Source organism: Lactuca saligna, chromosome 1, assembly GCF_052625555.1.
Source record: "Lactuca saligna cultivar CGN05327 chromosome 1, ASM5262555v1, whole genome shotgun sequence".
NCBI classification, from domain to species: Eukaryota; Viridiplantae; Streptophyta; class Magnoliopsida; order Asterales; family Asteraceae; genus Lactuca; species Lactuca saligna.
The window spans coordinates 52,197,413-52,215,805 of NC_136417.1; the positions used below are offsets into that span (position 1 = coordinate 52,197,413).

Here is an 18,393-nt window from a genome sequence, read left to right on the forward strand (position 1 = left end):
TATATATATATATATATATATATATGAACATCAGGATGATACTAGGAAATATGGTCCGAAGAATCTCGATATATATATATATATATATATACACACACACACTACCTTATAAAAGAAATCTTACTATTTCTATAAATATAATCAATATAATAATAATATTTTTTTAAGATGTTTAGGTCTTTAAGCTAAAAATACAACCAACTATTAATATAATAATATTATAATATATATATGTTACAAATGATAATGCTAGGGATACAAGTATTAAAAACACATTTAAATTAGTATTTCCTTATTTTTAGGGATTGAATTAGTATTTTCATCAATTTTGACCTAACTTGTACTCCTAAAATATCTCTTCTCTGGTATCTGGTGCATTCGAAATCTGAAACATTTCTTTTCGACAAATCGTTTGAAATTTAAAAGTTTATTCAAATTGGAATTCCTTGATTTTTCGCATAAAATATAGTTGACTGGAAACTAATTCAATCTTCATCTCCTTTTCCTTCATTGAATCCACCACCACAATATTTTCTGGTTTTTGGCATTGCACTTTTTATTTTTGTGAAACCGATCGATAATGGTGCAAGTGTTCTTAGAAATATAACATGTCTCCGAATGGAACCAATTGCTTGAAAGAAACTATTCGCCGCCGCCACTTTGCGCGGGCATAACGGCTAGTGTGTGTGTGTGTGTGTGTGTGTGTGTGTGTGTGTGTGTGTGTGTATATATATATATATATATATATATATATATATATATATATATATATAGGGAAAAGTGAATATACCCTTAAGGGTATATAAGCTTAGGTACCCAAACACACCATAATACATCGTTTTGTTTAATATATTCATAATAATTTTCTTAAACATCAACCTCTAACTTGATTACCGTCAAGATTTTTGAAATTCACTATTATCTTTCTCTTATATCACATCTTTTTGTCGAACACATATTAGGCTACATATATTATAATTGAAAATGAAAATTATGTAAGATGAAGATAAATGTGTAATTTATAAAAATTATGGAAATAAATCAAGTTAGAAGTTATATTATAAGAACATTAGATAATTAGAATGTATTATATAATACAAAACGACGTAGTATGGTGAGTTTGGGTACCTAAGCATATATACCCTTAAGGGTATATTCACTTTTCCCATATATATATATATATATATATATATATATATATATATATATATATATATATATATATATATATATATATATATATATATATATATATATATATATATATATATATATATAAAAGGGGTTTACATGAAAACACCTTTTGTCCATGTTTATCCATGTCATGTAAACTCTCTCTTGAAATTTATCCATGTCATGTAAACTCTCTCTTGAAATTTATCCTCGTTAATTGTTTTTCAACCCCCACAAATGTAACATCATTTGTTAAATATTTTCTAATGCCATTTGTCCAAACAATACCTTATCTATACAAACTAAATCAAAAAGAAGAAGAACCAAGTCTACATTCACTATTTTTAAAGGTGTGTTCATGACTTACTCATGTCTAATTCCTTAATTCATTTCTTGAACTTCTTAATGGCATCTACCAATTTAATACAAAACATAGTACGCTAAAAATTAAAGATTATCATCGAATCCAAATAATCCCCATTAAAAATGAAGTCTAATTCTTGAACATCAATTAGTTAACAATAAGCAAACATATTAGGAACAAATCTTGAGCTCGGTTTCAAGCCTTTTTCGATTTTGTCTTCACCTTCGTCTTCGATTGATGTGGAAAGAACAATCGGAAAACCCAACCAGCAAATATCGCACCTACAAATGGACAAATCCAATAAACATAAAAATGTTCCCATGTATCATGTCGCTTATTCACATATGCCCATCCGAACGCCTGCACAAAAAATTAAAAAAAATTAGGTTTCACAATTATCAGCTAAACACAGTCTCATCTTACCTTCTATATTTGAAAAATCAAGACTTCGCATATTTGACATGGAAATCAAGTACTTGACATATCTGACACGGAAAATCAAGGATTTGGCAAATGTGACACATAAAATCAAGAATTTGACAAATGTGACACATAAAATCAAGAATTTGACAAAATGTGACATAAAATCAAGGACTTCACACATAAAATACGGGTTTATAGAAAACTTACATTGGCGGGATTCATTGAAGGACCAGTGTACTTGGCACCAGCAACGACCATAGTGACGATTGATGTGGAAAGCAGAAAATTCTTTATGAGTGGACTTTTGGGACCTTTGAGAATGATACAGAGGACCAAAATACTTGTAAAGAAAGTCAACACGCCTTCAGCAATGGCACCCGTGTGCATGTCAACTTTCAGAGAAGGTCCACCGAGCTTGTGTTTGTGCTCCAATGGCATTACTTCAACAATCGCCATAGCACCACCAACAGCACCTAAAGCCTGATTCATCATATTTAGATTCTAGATTCATGCTAGATTCTGAATCTTGACATGGAAAGTCAAAGATCGTTTCTTGGATGTATTTTGACCAAATGTCAACCGGATGTCTTTAACAAATTTGATTATTGAGCTTTAATCGCAATTAGTCAGTTCAGAATCAACTAATTGGCTTAAAAAACGGATTAATTCGTAATGAATATGATCAGAAAGACTAAACGGACCAATTTTGGGCGTAACTGTACGTATATGATTTTGATTTGAAAATTGAAACCCTAGTTTTGTTAAACGATAATTAGGCGAATTAAGTTAATGGAAGTACCTGAGCAGGAAATCGGACGGCGGCGGAGATGAGGGAATCGCGGCCGAGACCGGCAGCATAGAAGGCGGCAGTACCGGTGGGATTGAAGCTAGCTCCACCTAACGCATCGCCAATAACACCGAAGATGAGCAAGAGGATGAATACGAGGGAGATTGTGATCAAAAGAGATGCCATCCCTTGGATCCCGATGGCAGCGGCGATGACGGAAGTAGTAGCACCAAGGGTGGAAGCACAGAAAACCCACATGAAAGTCAACACCCCATCACCAATCGCTGCCTTCACTACCCCCATATCTACCCGATCTATGAACAAGTCTGCAAGAGTAGTGAATTCCCACTGGAGAGATGAAGTAGATAGTATCAGAGTAGAAGAGTACTGGAATCAGAGAAGACGTTTAATTAGGTAAAACCTGTGATGGTGTAAACGCCGTGTACGTTTGTTTGTTTGTTTTTGTTTTTTTGTTTTTTTTTTTTTTTTTTTTTTTTTTTTTTTTTTTTTGTGATCTTAAATACGAGGCCCACCCCCACCTATTAGTTCCACCATCATCGAATCAGAAGAAAGCATAATTTTTTGGATATTTATTTTTCAGTTTTTTATTATTTTAAATAATACTATGTTTAATACATACCTAACATTCAATCAAAATATCAAATTAGACGGAGACATCAAGGTGAGATAGTTGATCATAATAATTAGATAATTAAAATAATGAATGATATCATAAGCGGTTTTTGAATGTGATTATACATATACTGCAACTATTTTTTATAATTATACTAGGTTACAATTTGTAGAAACCATGGGTAATAAAAAAAATAAAGAAATTAAATATCTTTTTTTTGTTTAATATATTCCTATATATTTTAGATGGTGATAAGTATCATTTAATTTAATTTAAATTTCATGAGATGTTATTTGTACACTTGTCATCATTTTAAATAGGTAGGAAGAAAAGGGAAAATGAATTATAAGCCTAACGAAGTTTCCAAACCGTTTAAAAAACCCCAATTATGTTTTGTCTGTTCAAGAAAACCCAACGAACTTAAGATTTTATCTAAAAAAACCCAACTAACTTACACTTCTCATTTATGGTCAACCAAATAATGAAAGTCAACGAATGATATAACTTATGACGTGTAATTAAATATCAGAAAATGACTTGTAAGACCAACAAAGTTTCAAAATTGTTCACAAAACCCCAATCATGTTTTGTTGGTTGAGAAAAACCCAACGAACTTATGCTTTTGTTCAATTCTCATTAGAGACAACCAGATTTATTTGATATACAACTAGTTGGCAAATAACATGACATTATATTTAATGACATGGAATAAAGAGATTAGAATTGCCCTTTATATATCGATTTAGCCCTAAACTTTATTTTTCTGGATGATCCTCCGTTCGAGATGTCCAAATCCAAGAAGAACTTCCACATCCACAAGGGTTTTCATCATCAAATATCTTCTTTGTAGATATTGAGTTGGACATCAACGATTGAGAGGAATAATAAGAAGTAGCTATTACAAGAGTTCGAACACAGACACCGTTTGTTTTTCTCTTCTCGAAACCCTAAATCGATATATAAAGTGTAATTCTAATCTATTTATTTCATGTTATTAAATATAATGTCATGTCATTTGCCAACTAGTTGTATACATAATGAATCTGGTTGCCTCTAATGAGAATTGAAAAAAAGTGTAAGTTCGTTGGGTTTTTTTCAATAAACAAAACATGATTAGGGTTTTTTGAACGGATTTGAAACTTCATTGGTCTTACAAGTTATTTTCCGATATTTAATTACACGTCATAAGCTATGTCATTCGTTGACTTTTATTAGCCGGTTGACCCTAAATGAGAAGTGAACAAAGTGTAAGTTAGTTGGGTTTTTTAAACAAAATGTTAGTTTATTGAGTTTACTTGAACAGACAAAACATAATTGAGTTTTTTGAACGGTTTGAAAACTTCGTTGGGTTTATAAGTCATTTTCCTAGGAAGAAAATTAGAAACAAAAAGATAGAGGATATTTAATTTTTCAAAAAAAAAATATTGATAATTAAAAATAGTTATGAAACATCATATATTTATAAAATTTTATTAAATTAATAAGATATAAATTTGATTTAGACTTTTCTATTGCTAGGCTAATGACTACGAAAACTTCCATCTAATTGTGATCATGTAATATTAATAGTAATTCTAATGAAACAAAATGTTATTGTACCATTTATTTGCTTTAGTAGCCTGCCTACTAATATCGTTGTAAGACAGTAAGATATACAATAGATTATGTGTACATGGACAAAGAAGGTGAAGTGCAGAAAATAGCATCTTGCTGGCAAAACACAAAAAATGACCCCTTGACTTCCATGAATCTTTATGCCATCTAACTCCAAATCGCATTTACCCACCAAGTAGTAATTTCTTTCGGTAAAATAATAACCTATTCTTCCCCATAAACATAAGCAACTTTATCTTCCAAGCAAAATCCAGAAATTTATGATCACATCAAACTCTAATCCACTTTATAAATATACCATCATTTTAGTGTCACCAAAAAGAATTCCAATCTTTAAACATAAGTAACACTGACTACAATTTTCAAACCCTTCCAAATTACCAATATCTACAACAATAATCTCCCGGTGAAATTATGGAAGAAAATATAGTTTCTAAGAAAAAACTAAAAAAAAAAGTAAAAGTTTTTAATGGAAAAGAATCAAACCAAAAATGATACACTCTACAGAAGAAATATCCAAATACAATCATTCTTAAGTCCCATCAATTTTACACAACATAATTCAAATAAAGGAAAATATTAAATGCAGTTGTCTCAATAGACAACACATATTATGGAAAACTGACATATGGAATGGATTTATAGAATTTAAAGAACCTGGACCTAAGTGTTTAATGCTAATGACATAAATGCACTATTGGCTCTAGAAAAAGTTGTATGTGTTAGTCCATTACCGGATAACATTTGCAATTAAAAAAGATAATACCCATATTCAAATAATTAGAGATAAACTTTTGATCTAAATGAGATTGATTAAATTCATGGTTAGCAAGATTTTGTTTTTGCTACCATGACCAATAACCTATAACAATGTAAAAGAAGCATCACTAGAGCACACGTGTTCCAACAAAAATCAAAGTCAATATCAGATGTTACACCTCTGATTTATTCTGCAAAACTTCACCAGATAGATAATCCAAGAGAAAATATAAGGGCTTTATTTGACCATGCCTTTACAAACTTAAAATCCCTTATCAAAAAAATGACTAAATTTAGTTCAAAATATGTATATTTACAAGAGGATGGCAACCATATAATCACTTAGTGAGCCCTACCCAGAAAGGAGGAACTATAAAGATGGCAATCAACAGGTAACTTAGAATAAAATTCTTCAAACCTTCCATAGATTTTTCCAAGTGGATAGAGGAGAAGAAATCTGAAAATAAAAGCCAAGTTAAGGAGAAGTGATGTCTTATAGGAGAGTGGGGAATTTGGGAATATCAAAACCCATGTTTGTATCACCTATTCCTCCATTCGTAATACCTATTGATTTCCTGATAAGTATCCATATAAATGACACAGTGTATGAGAAATCCAAAATAAATAAATAAATAAATCCTTAAATAAAACCAATAAATCTATTATATAGATGCAGGCAGAATTTTGACGGAGCTATAATCTTATAGCTTAATTTAGACTCTGGGCCAGTTTTAGTAGTAAGGGTATTTTGGGAATTTTTGGGAAGTCTTTTCCTATTTAAGGTTGTAAAATTCTTTTAGAATTCTCTCATGTTTAGTATAAGTAGGGTTAATGTTTTAGTATGAAGTTTATTCCATTTTTTATTAATAAAGCTTAGCAACAAAGAAATTTTCCCAAAAAGTAATTCATCTCATCCCCTGTTCTTCTTCTTCTTCCATTCTCCTCTGTTCTATGTGTTTTATTATTCTTCTGTACCTTGGTGATCAAGGTAATTTCCAGAATGTTTGCTTACATAATCAATCATCTATGACATTAAATAGAAGCAAAAAATTTGAAACATAGACATCAAACCGAAGCTAACAAAAAAATAAGAAAAATCATAAACAAAATACAGCCAAAATTAAAGTATCCTGATCCATACCAAATATTTGTAGCCTTCATCCAATCATGAATGGCCTTCACTCTGATCAAAAACTCAATTCATGACAATAGTCATTTATATATTTATGAAACATAATCAGTTATTCAACTATCTTTTGTATGCTGAACTGACATTTTTTAATAGGGGAAGTATTGAAAGGTCAATACAAATACGACTACACATACAGACAAACATTTCAACTATATTTATACTCATACAAATACACTAATAAAAACTAAAACATGTTCTAAACAAAGATTAATCCACCCTATAGGCAAAGAAGACTATATCTAATATGTTTATCAGCAAAGATAGGTATAAAGCTTGTTCGGTAGATGTTTTGTACTGAGGCTTTATTTTAATCAATCGAACTATTTGATGCATCCCCATATAATATCGTATTACCATTATTTATATCGTATTACCATTATTTATACTAAACCAAGATTAAAAACAACATTCAAGAACGATGAGTGTACCAAACAGATTCTGCCAAAGTCGGAGTATCTTCAAGCGTACAAGTTGTTGGTCTTCTTTGCTGCGAAAGGTTGTATTTCGTAAAGGAACGATTATTCAATATGTATGAAGTTGATATAGAACAGAATATGATTTAAATGAGTAATAAAATCAAATTAATTGCAATTGATATCATACTATATATATAAGAAATCAAATACCATAATCAACTGCTATTCATTGGGTATGTAACTTAAACAGGTACAATTGTATTCTTTGATTATAATGAATTGATTTATTGAATAGAATGTGAAACAAATGAGCTTGATTATTGAATAGACGTGAAATAAAATATGGGCAAAATTGGTATTTAACTTTGGCAAAATTGAGTGGTTTTGAAGGGACACGTGGAAGAGTGGTTTTGTTTACTAGATAGGAAGATATATGGAGAATAATTCTATGTGAAAATATTTGTATAATTGATTTACTCTATTCCGATACCATTTTTATAGCCTAAAGAGTTGGCTAATGACAAACAAATTATGTTATACATTATAATAAACAACATACCGAATTTAATAAACCAAATATAAAACTTGCCAATTTCATTATCAATCGAACAAAGTCACAAGTCACAAGTCACAAGTCACAAACACTAATGTACAATGGAACACATGTGCAATGACACAATTACCCCTGTACCAAACCCGACACACAATACCAGAACATAAAAAGAACACAATCTATCTTTGAAAGTGTTGACGCGATTTCCATTTTGTAATTAGTTCCTCCGGAGAGCAGCGGCGGATAGCACTACCAATGCCACCAAAATCGCCGTCGCTAGGAAGGAACCCACCACTGCCCCACTAACACGTGGACAGAATTCATTGAATTGCTGGCAAAGCGCCGGCCAATTGGTGTTGGGGTTTCCGTTGTGTGCCAAGTACACGATGGCGGCAGCCGCCGATGCAGCCGCCATAGTCAAAGCTAATGCTAGCTGAAGAACAAATCATATTTTATTTACTATTTAACCACATTATCACATTATATCAATTTCAAAAACCAATTATTGTTATAAAATTATTCATGTTGAATGAACATACCAATTAAAAAGGCTGGTTTATTTTCATTATTCAGGTAAATTTACTCATTTTCACGTAAACAGATAAATAAATAAAAAAAAAAATCGGACATACCGTGTCGAAAAGAAGGAGCAACATCCTAGCTCCTACGATATGTGGCCGAATAATACAAACTATCGATAAAGGCAAGGAAAGGAGTAGGTATACACAAGTTATGACATTTCCTACCAAGAAAAACCTGTTTAAACATTCACAAAATATAAATATATATATCAGAAGTCGGATATAATGGTCTTTGTAAAATAATGTTTTTTTATGGGTGCATCAAGAAATTTATAACTTACGTAAATGTGGGAAAATCATCATAGCTAGCTTGGAACTGAAAAAACCGAGTGAAAAACGGGAGGTCTTGGCTCGTGGTGCCCATAACCGCAGCTGCAGCTAAAGTAGCAGTAATCGCACATATCCTTAAAATTAGATCAATAATGCCAACACCTCTTTTCCACCCTCCAAGCGGTGGTTGTTGGCCAAGTCTCACGGTGGTCGCCGCCACAATAGGTGGTGCACCCTTCACGGACTTGGAGGAGTTAACCTCCCTCACTGGAATTGCAATATCACCACTTTCTTTTACCGAACGACTTGAATCCATTTTGAGGGTGTTTAACAAAATAAGAAGTGAGTTGAGTAATGTTGTTTGCGAAAGGCTTCTATGAAGATAAACATGCATGCACGTACATATATATCGCATAATGTATTTGGTGGGTTAGTTTTGGTTGATATATAAGAATGGTATTATGTGAAGTGCTTGTACTTTTTAGGGGAGTTGTTGCTACACCCAACTAGCTCCACTTCAGATAGAATTAAAGTGTCTAAAATCACAAGTTTGAGCATAAATGTAATATATATCATTTTTTTCATACGAGAGCATCCAGCATCGGTTGGTTAATAACAACCTAGGCAACATGTGGATCAGTTGGTTAATAACGCAACGATGACTATTTGTCCGATATAATAGGTGTTCACTTAGAAGTTAGAATTATAATAATCTGTTTTTAAAGTTAATATTATAAAAAGCAGTATATATTTAGATTTTTTTTAAACCTAAAGCTTCTTTATTATTAAATAAAACCTTCAAATATATATATATATATATATATATATATATATATATATATATATATATATATATATATATATATATATATATATATATATATATATACACACACACCGTAATCTTCTGTTAAATGATTATTTTTTTGGAAAAAACATAACTTTTTTGCTCAAAAAAAAAAAAAAAAAAAAAAACCATACATTTTTAAATTCAAAAAAAACCTGCATAATTGATTGACAATTTTTTTTTTTGTGTTGAGATTCATAATTCTTATGTTATTGTTTATGGTTTTATTTATGATGTTTTTGATGAAGAAAAATAGATGTTTAATTCATATATTATCTGGGCTTGTTAATTTGGAAGTCGAAGGTTATACGTATACTAATTTGGATAAACTTATATCACACATGGTTTGATCTATGTTAATTTGGAGACCAAATGTTATGCATTTACTACTTTGGATGGAATCATATCACAAATGATTTGACATCCGTTAATTTGAAGACATAAGTTTCTACGTTAACTAATTGAAGGTTCTCTGTATGCTAATATGAAAATAAATAATAATACAATACATAAGGAATTTATTGACTATAATTTTATTGATATATTTATTTAATGGGAAATTAAGTCTCGAAGAGATCAAATCATATGAAAACTGAAAACAGATTTTCAAACAAAGATTAGAGTTAGAAGCAGGGGTGGATTCAAGGGGTATCTCGGCCTAATAAAAAAAAATTCAGTAGTATAAAGGTTTTAGAAAAACTTCATTATATGTAGTGTATATATACGTATCCCATCACTTAAATGTACAAAAAAACAACTAGTCTTTTGCTTAAGGTGCTGGTTTATTCAAACAAATGTGTCGGAATCAATTCTTGCTCCTTAAAAATCCTTTGTTTACATTTTTTTTTTTCAGTTTTTTTTTTTTTTTTTTATTTCTTAGCTATTATATCACACATCGCCAAACACATGTAAACTTAATTATTTTCATCTATTATATAAACGTGTAATCCTCATGTTTCATTTGATATTTACTTTGATTCCCACGTCGATTCAAATATCAAAAGATGTTTCAACTTCATGTTTATATAACAAGACTTGAGGTTAGCTAAAGATTCGATTAAGGCTTGAGTTTAAAATGAAAACTAAGAAGCCCAAGTACAAACTAAAAATCAAAACACCGAACCGATGGGTTTGGGTTTGGTTCAGTTTTAAAAGTTTCAAACCGAGGCTGTCGGTTTTGGGTTCGGTTTTAGATCAAAACTGTCCCAGCCCACTCCATACTCAATCGTTGCGATGATACCTCGGAAAAAAAAATAGGATACCCTTTTGCTTTAGAAGTGCAGTAATTCCCCTTGATTATTAAAGCAATCTAAGATATCATGTCAAATGAAATTGTTGCTATTTATCCGCAACAATCTTTAAGCATCCTACAAATGATTTATTATATGCATCTTGCCAAAAAAATAATTAGACATAATAGCCTTCATTTTATTCCACACACACACACACAAAAAAAAAAAAAAAAAAAAAAAAAAAAAAAAAAAAAAAACCTTCAAATTTAAATGTTGAAAATCATCGATAACACCATAAACTACGATGGAAACAAAAACATACAAATTATGAGCAAAAACAAAAAGTTTGTCCAAACGAAAAAGTTTGTCAAATACAAACGGTTTTTTTTTTCGAAAAAAAAAAGATTGTCTGTTAGGTGTGTCAGACCCAACAAATAAAGGGGTACAATAGACTCCAAATACACTGCTTTAATGCACTAAAAAGTAGTACAAGGCAAGCAGGATCGAACCACAGAGACACGGGACAAAAGTCTATACCTTTTTGCATAAGGTACTTTGGTCACAAAGGGGGGTTTGTTTGCAAAAGTAAATAACTAAATAACAATCTACTTTAAAAAGAATGCACAAAATGAAATAGATTTGTAAACAAATTGATTGAATAGTTCTAATTCTAGTTCTCAATGTTGTTGTTCAACTTGATTATGACTTGATGTAATTCAAGATTGCTATTCTATGTTGGTACTGAAAGATATTAACACGCTCTAATAACTCTCGCTTGCCAAATTATCTAACCAAAACACGCTCTTTGATTAGACCTAGCTTTACTAATTCAACCTAAACACGCTCTTAGATTGTATTGAAAAACTGCATTAAGTTTTGTACAAGCTTCCCAACAATGTTCATTTCTTCTCATACGCTCGGAAGTGTGAAAACATGTGATATATGTTTTACAATAAGAAAACTTATTGCTTGTTACCAATTATTAACTCAATAGAACGATTAGGTGCCCTAAAAGTTAATTAACTGCACAAAAATTCAATTCATGAAAGTGACCAATCAAACACAAATCAAATTCAAGGATTCTAGTTTAAACAAAAACATAATCACTAGAATAGAATCACAAATCAAACATCAAATCATATGCTTCAAGTCAAGCAATCAACATTTTTTTGAACAAGAACTAGAACTAGGGTTTCTTAGCCACACATGGCTAAGAACAAATCAAACAAGAATAAGATGGAATTGGAATGTTTAATCCTTACAAAAGAACAAATCAAACAAGAATAAGATGGAATTGGAATGTTTAATCCTTACAAAAGTGAAATCCCAATGTTTGCAATGATTAAGTCTTCTCAAAAGCTCCAAGAATTCTCCCAAAATTGGCCTAGATCGCCAGAAACTACTCCCAAAACCGTTCTGTCCTTCAAAATGACGTCTCTTCCTCTTTTATTAAAGTTCACGTGACTTGCCATAAGGCCATGCGTTTTTAGCATGGCCATGCCTTTTGCCCATGTGTTTTTTTGGCATGTCCATTTGTCTTGACCATGTGTTTTTGGCATGGCCCATGCTTTTTTGCTAAAATTCCAAAAAGTCTTCACTGTTGGCTCCATCTTCAGTCCAGCTTCACCACGCGTCATGTTGCTCAAATATGAGATGATAAAGGACAAACACGACCCGTGTCAAAGTGACAAGAACCGCGTTTCAAACATAATCCTTTGCTATGAAGATAATGCAACAACGACTCGGGTTATGTCTTCATGCTTTCCTCCATGGAATGACCGGTTCATCTTCTCTGCATGCTCCAAAGCTCCAAGAATCCAAGCTCCATGTTCCATGCTCCATAATGCCTGCAAAATAAATCAAAAATAGTGAAGTACCAGACATTCTTAATGAAATATGCAACTACCCTAATAATCAACTAAATGCAAGAATTATGAAGTAGAATGCTATAAAAAGATGGAAATAAACATGCAAAATAGGTGCATAAAATGCACCTATCAAACCTCCCCAAGCTTAAACCTTTCTTGTCCTCAAGAAAGAACAAAATTGAGTATCAACCTAGAGAAGACGATAGGCGACTAAAAAGAAACTAAGATGAAAAGAATGGAAGGAACGAAAAGGACTAAATGGAATTAAGAATGCGTGCATGCAATAAAAGAAGAACTAAAGAAAATAACATATGTACATAAAGATTTTTTTTTCAAACATTAATGCAATGAACAAAACAAACGAACATATTCAATCCAATTAACCTCATTATGTCCTACAATCGAAGGTGTACCTGTCGGGCCTTGAGATAACTTAACATTAACCCCACAAAGATATATAACAAGTAAAACAAGGTTTTTAGCCATTCCCTAATGCAACTCAACAAAATCAAAAGTTACAACACTTGTTCACTTTTACAGGTATTGGGTTAGCACATGGAACAGATTATGGTCTTACTCTCGTGAAAACATGTGATGCAAAATATGCTCATTTTCATTTTTCAAATCATGACAATGACCGACTCCAGCTATTTGTTGACTGACAACAATCTTTTTCTAAAAAATATTTTCTAAAAATTCCCTAATATTTACCCAGATTGGTTACATGTTTCAAACCACTTACACCAGTCAAAGTAGTTTACGGTCAGTCCCAATGTTTACAACCAAACATTTTTCAAACATATTATTCAATTGAACTATAAGCATAAATATATACAAACTATCTAATTATATTTTTCTGCAAATAAAGCTCATGGCTTCCTTTGAAGTCCGTGTAACGGGCTTCCAACCAACACATCCAAATCAGGTGACCTTAGTGTGCTAGATTTAAAGAGATCCCTCGGGTTTACTTGCCCGAACATCAAAGACCACAAATTAGCTTTATTTGTTATTATTATGTTCATGACTTTCTATGGAACCCGTGTAGCGAACTTTCAACCCAATCAGTCCCAAACAATTTTGCTTTAGGTAATTAGGTGTAAAACACCCCTCGGAGTTTACTTGTTCGAATCCCAAAGGTCACAAATTAACTTAATAATATTTTTATTTATTTAATTAATTAATTTATTTATTTATTTATTTATTTATTTTTGGTTTTTATTTTATTTTTTTTATTTTGGGGGGACTGATGTAAACGCGCAAAGACCCGTAAGTATAGTCGGAAACAATGTCCCTAAGCAGGGTATTTAGAAGGGAATAGGTAGAAAAGACTTTTTAGAGCGCTGGAGAATTCGAGTCACTGAAATTTTATATTCATTTTATGACTCTTTGAAATTGGAGTTTGGACATGAATGAGCAATAACTCATAAGACCGATCGTGTGTTCCAAGGGCTAAACTATATCTCTCTTTATGATGCGGTGTTGATAACTTTATCATTTTTTATTTTGCACGAGTAGCTTCGGGAGACGTGTTCGTGTGAGATTGGTTTGCTTCAAGAGTTTTAATGAAAAACGAACAAGTTCTAATCTCAAGCCACGACTAATTTACCACTTCAACTTATTCAAGAAGATTAGGTTTCTTTAGATTGATTTTTTTTTTTTTTTGCTTTTAAATGAATGCATGAAAAGAAAATAAATAAAAATAAATAAATAAAAAAAGAAAAAAAATAAAAATAAGAAAAGCAATTTTTTTTTTTTACATGCATGTTGAAACTAAAACCTAATGTACAAAGACCCCTCCCCAAGCTTAAGATTTAGCATCGTCCTCGATGCTCGGAGAAGGTAGGGCAATCTACTGACCACAAATATATAACTATATAGAGCATATGAACAAATTCTCAACAATTCTAGTCAAACAATCTTAGGATTCATGCATTAAACTTTAGATATGGAAGGAATGTACCATTCAAATGCTTGAAATTGTGATATGTGCTTGACTTTTTCACTTCATCTTCAACCTCAAGAAAAGTTGAGCTCTTCAATGGTGGAATACACAAACGGAGGTAAAAGCTTCCCTTCTTCTTTACAAAATACTTCCCCAAGCTTGCTCGTGAAACCCTACAAAAGAATTTTGAAACCTAATACAATAATCAAGTCAAAATTTACAAAGAAAAAAAAACTAGGGTTTTATGCAAGATTCGATTTTGTACACTTTCATGGAGGGAATTCTACCTAGATGAAGGAGAAGATGGAGTTAGGAACTTAAAACAACAAACCTTTGAGCTTTAATGTTGGAATGATTGATGAAAGTCAAAAGTTTATGAATGTTTAGGAGGAGAGAGTGCACGATCGTGAGTTGTGAGGAGGAAGAATGACATAAAACACATGGTCCAAGCCAGGCCGTGCTTTTTTATGATAGCCCATGCTTTTTTTTTTAGCATGGGCCGTGAGATTTTTGCATGGTCCATGCGTTTTTGGGAGCCCCCCGTGCATTTTTTTTCTATTTGTTACAATCTTCGATGACACGCACGGTCTAGAACCTAGGCCGTGCGTTTTGGCCCTTTACCCATGCGATTTGGCGCCAGCCCGTGGCAAAATCTTTTTTTTTCTTAAAAACCTCGAAGTGGCAGCATGGGCAAAATTATGACCATGCGTTTTAGCATAAGACCGTGTGTTTTTGGCTTACCCCGTGCGTTTTCTTTCTGTTAACATGAAATTCACAAGTTTTTTTTTTTTTTTTTTTTGTACACATGCATCACTCTCAATCTTGTTGATAGTGTTTTTTTTTTTTTTTTTTTTTTTTTTTTTTTTTTTTTTTATGCATGGAACTCTAAAAAGACTTAAAAATATTGCAACACAATAAAGTAAATAAAAGAAGAATAGGAAGAAAATACTGCCCGAGTTGCCTATCGGTAAGCTGCCCTTGTTTCAAGTCTTTGGCTCGACTTGGCCCTTGGAATATGTTATTCTTTGAATATTGGGGCTTTCCAACTCAATGAACTTTTTGCCGCCTCCTTCAATGGAACACGTGTCTTGTACTTGACTTTCTTTTTGCGTGGGAACCATGTTGGACTTAGACCCTTAATGACAATAATCGTCCAGCCGACCCCTTTCTTGTACTTGTCCAGTAAGGTGGTCAAATCTTCCTTCTTTGATAAGGTGGTCGATTTGATGATCGGTTGGGAGTCTTCCTTCTCGGGGTACATATCCCTTGAAGGGTCCAACAAATGTATCGTTTTCGGCTCTTGTGGTTGGTCTACCGGCGAAAGGAGTTTCTCATTGGTAGTGGGTGGCTCAGCCTCTTTTTTGTCAACCTCCAACTCCTCTACAACTTCCATGTCATCCTTCTCAATTTCTACTTCTTCCTTGCCAACCTTCTCCACTTCTACTTCTTCCTCTTCTTCCCCATCTTCAAATTGCAATCTTGGGTCATCAAAAAATTTCCCATTGTTCAAGGTGATGGCAGAAACAGTATGCCTTGGGTCCTCTTCAATCTGTGATGGTAATTTGCCTTGAGTTTCCAATATATTCACAGATTGAGCAACTTTTGCAATTTGTTCCTCTAAGCTTTTAAGGCTAGCTTTGGTTGTTTCCTGGAAGATTTGGGTGGCAGTGGCAATGCTTTTCACCATGTCTTCCAAGGATATGCTAGAACTTTCAGTTTGTTGAAGAGGTGGAGGATATTGTTGTTGGAACTCTGGAGTTGGTAGGTATTGGTCATCTCCCCAATCTTGGTATGGGTTTTGGCATTGGTTGTTTCCCCAAACTTGGTTGTTTTCCCAATTTTGATCATATTGAGGTTGATCATAACTCCATTGATTCGGCCAGTAGTAGCTTCCCTTTTCCTGCATTTCCTCCCATCCCCCTTGTAAATATGGACACATGTTGGTGTGATGTCCATTTTGCGTGCAAAAATCACAAGGAATAGGTGTGGGTTGCACACTTCTGTCATTTTCAATCATCATAACTAACCGAGCTAGCTCAGAAAGTTGGTCTTCCTTGTAAGGAGTATTCATTTCCCAGCCACACTTTTTTTTTTGATAGAGATGTACCTACTCACAAAAATCTTGGCATAAACAATTAGTAACACCGTGTCCCCGGCAACGGCGCCAATTTGTTAGGTGTGTCAGACCCAACAAATAAAGGGGTACAATAGACTCCAAATACACTGCTTTAATGCACTAAAAAGTAGTACAAGGCAAGCAGGATCGAACCACAGAGACACGGGACAAAAGTCTATACCTTTTTGCACAAGGTACTTTGGTCACAAAGGGGGGTTTGTTTGCAAAAGTAAATAACTAAATAACAATCTACTTTAAAAAGAATGCACAAAATGAAATAGATTTGTAAACAAATTGATTGAATAGTTCTAATTCTAGTTCTCAATGTTGTTGTTCAACTTGATTATGACTTGATGTAATTCAAGATTGCTATTCTATGTTGGTACTGAAAGATATTAACACGCTCTAATAACTCTCGCTTGCCAAATTATCTAACCAAAACACGCTCTTTGATTAGACCTAGCTTTACTAATTCAACCTAAACATGCTCTTAGATTGTATTGAAAAACTGCATTAAGTTTTGTACAAGCTTCCCAACAATGTTCATTTCTTCTCATACGCTCGGAAGTGTGAAAACATGTGATATATGTTTTACAATAAGAAAACTTATTGCTTGTTACCAATTATTAACTCAATAGAACGATTAGGTGCCCTAAAAGTTAATTAACTACACAAAAATTCAATTCATGAAAGTGGCCAATCAAACACAAATCAAATTCAAGGATTCTAGTTTAAACAAAAACATAATCACTAGAATAGAATCACAAATCAAACATCAAATCATATGCTTCAAGTCAAGCAATCAACATTTTTTTGAACAAGAACTAGAACTAGGGTTTCTTAGCCACACATGGCTAAGAACAAATCAAACAAGAATAAGATGGAATTGGAATGTTTAATCCTTACAAAAGTGAAATCCCAATGTTTGCAATGATTAAGTCTTCTCAAAAGCTCCAAGAATTCTCCCAAAATTGGCCTAGATCGCCAGAAACTACTCCCAAAACCGTTCTGTCCTTCAAAATGACGTCTCTTCCTCTTTTATTAAAGTTCACGTGACTTGCCATAAGGCCATGCGTTTTTAGCATGGCCATGCCTTTTGCCCATGTGTTTTTTTGGCATGTCCATTTGTCTTGACCATGTGTTTTTGGCATGGCCCATGCTTTTTTGCTAAAATTCCAAAAAGTCTTCACTGTTGGCTCCATCTTCTGTCCAGCTTCACCACGCGTCATGTTGCTCAAATATGAGATGATAAAGGACAAACACGACCCGTGTCAAAGTGATAAGAACCGCATTTCAAACATAATCCTTTGCTATGAAGATAATGCAACAACGACTCGGGTTATGTCTTCATGCTTTCCTCCATGGAATGACCGGTTCATCTTCTCTGCATGCTCCAAAGCTCCAAGAATCCAAGCTCCATGCATCCATGCATCCAAGCTCCATGTTCCATGCTCCATAATGCCTGCAAAATAAATCAAAAATAGTGAAGTACCAGACATTCTTAATGAAATATGCAACTACCCTAATAATCAACTAAATGCAAGAATTATGAAGTAGAATGCTATAAAAAGATGGAAATAAACATGCAAAATAGGTGCATAAAATGCACCTATCATTGTCAA

At 32.8% G+C, this 18,393-nt stretch overlaps 2 protein-coding genes across 2 annotated transcripts; both read right to left on the reverse strand.

Annotated features, from left to right (window-relative positions):
* Positions 1-1,609: 1,609 nt before the first annotated feature.
* On the reverse strand, positions 1,610-3,187 carry LOC145036133 (aquaporin SIP1-1-like). The gene is made up of 3 exons (XM_078984612.1): positions 2,760-3,187; positions 2,168-2,440; positions 1,610-1,897 (listed from the first exon to the last, which is right to left on the reverse strand). Exons 1-3 carry the CDS (start codon positions 3,048-3,050, stop codon positions 1,733-1,735), a joined length of 729 nt encoding a protein of 242 aa, XP_078840738.1. The 5' UTR covers positions 3,051-3,187; the 3' UTR covers positions 1,610-1,732.
* Positions 3,188-7,939: 4,752 nt separating this feature from the next.
* Positions 7,940-9,127, reverse strand: LOC144998205 (casparian strip membrane protein 1-like). The gene is made up of 3 exons (XM_078958022.1): positions 8,778-9,127; positions 8,548-8,671; positions 7,940-8,348 (listed from the first exon to the last, which is right to left on the reverse strand). Exons 1-3 carry the CDS (start codon positions 9,080-9,082, stop codon positions 8,133-8,135), a joined length of 645 nt encoding a protein of 214 aa, XP_078814148.1. The 5' UTR covers positions 9,083-9,127; the 3' UTR covers positions 7,940-8,132.
* Between the last annotated feature and the right edge of the window lie 9,266 nt (positions 9,128-18,393).

Excerpts from the sequence above, each read along its gene's own strand:
- LOC145036133 (XM_078984612.1), bottom strand. The coding sequence starts at position 3,050 with ATGGGGGTAGTGAAGGCAGCGATTGGTGATGGGGTGTTGACTTTCATG. Across the intron at positions 2,441-2,759 it reads CCGTCCGATTTCCTGCTCAG|GCTTTAGGTGCTGTTGGTGG; the intron begins GTACTTCCATTA and ends ATGATGAATCAG. Across the intron at positions 1,898-2,167 it reads CTTCAATGAATCCCGCCAAT|GCGTTCGGATGGGCATATGT; the intron begins GTAAGTTTTCTA and ends TTTTTTGTGCAG.
- LOC144998205 (XM_078958022.1), bottom strand. The coding sequence starts at position 9,082 with ATGGATTCAAGTCGTTCGGTAAAAGAAAGTGGTGATATTGCAATTCCA. Across the intron at positions 8,672-8,777 it reads GATGATTTTCCCACATTTAC|GTTTTTCTTGGTAGGAAATG; the intron begins GTAAGTTATAAA and ends ATGTTTAAACAG. Across the intron at positions 8,349-8,547 it reads TGCTCCTTCTTTTCGACACG|CTAGCATTAGCTTTGACTAT; the intron begins GTATGTCCGATT and ends TTTGTTCTTCAG.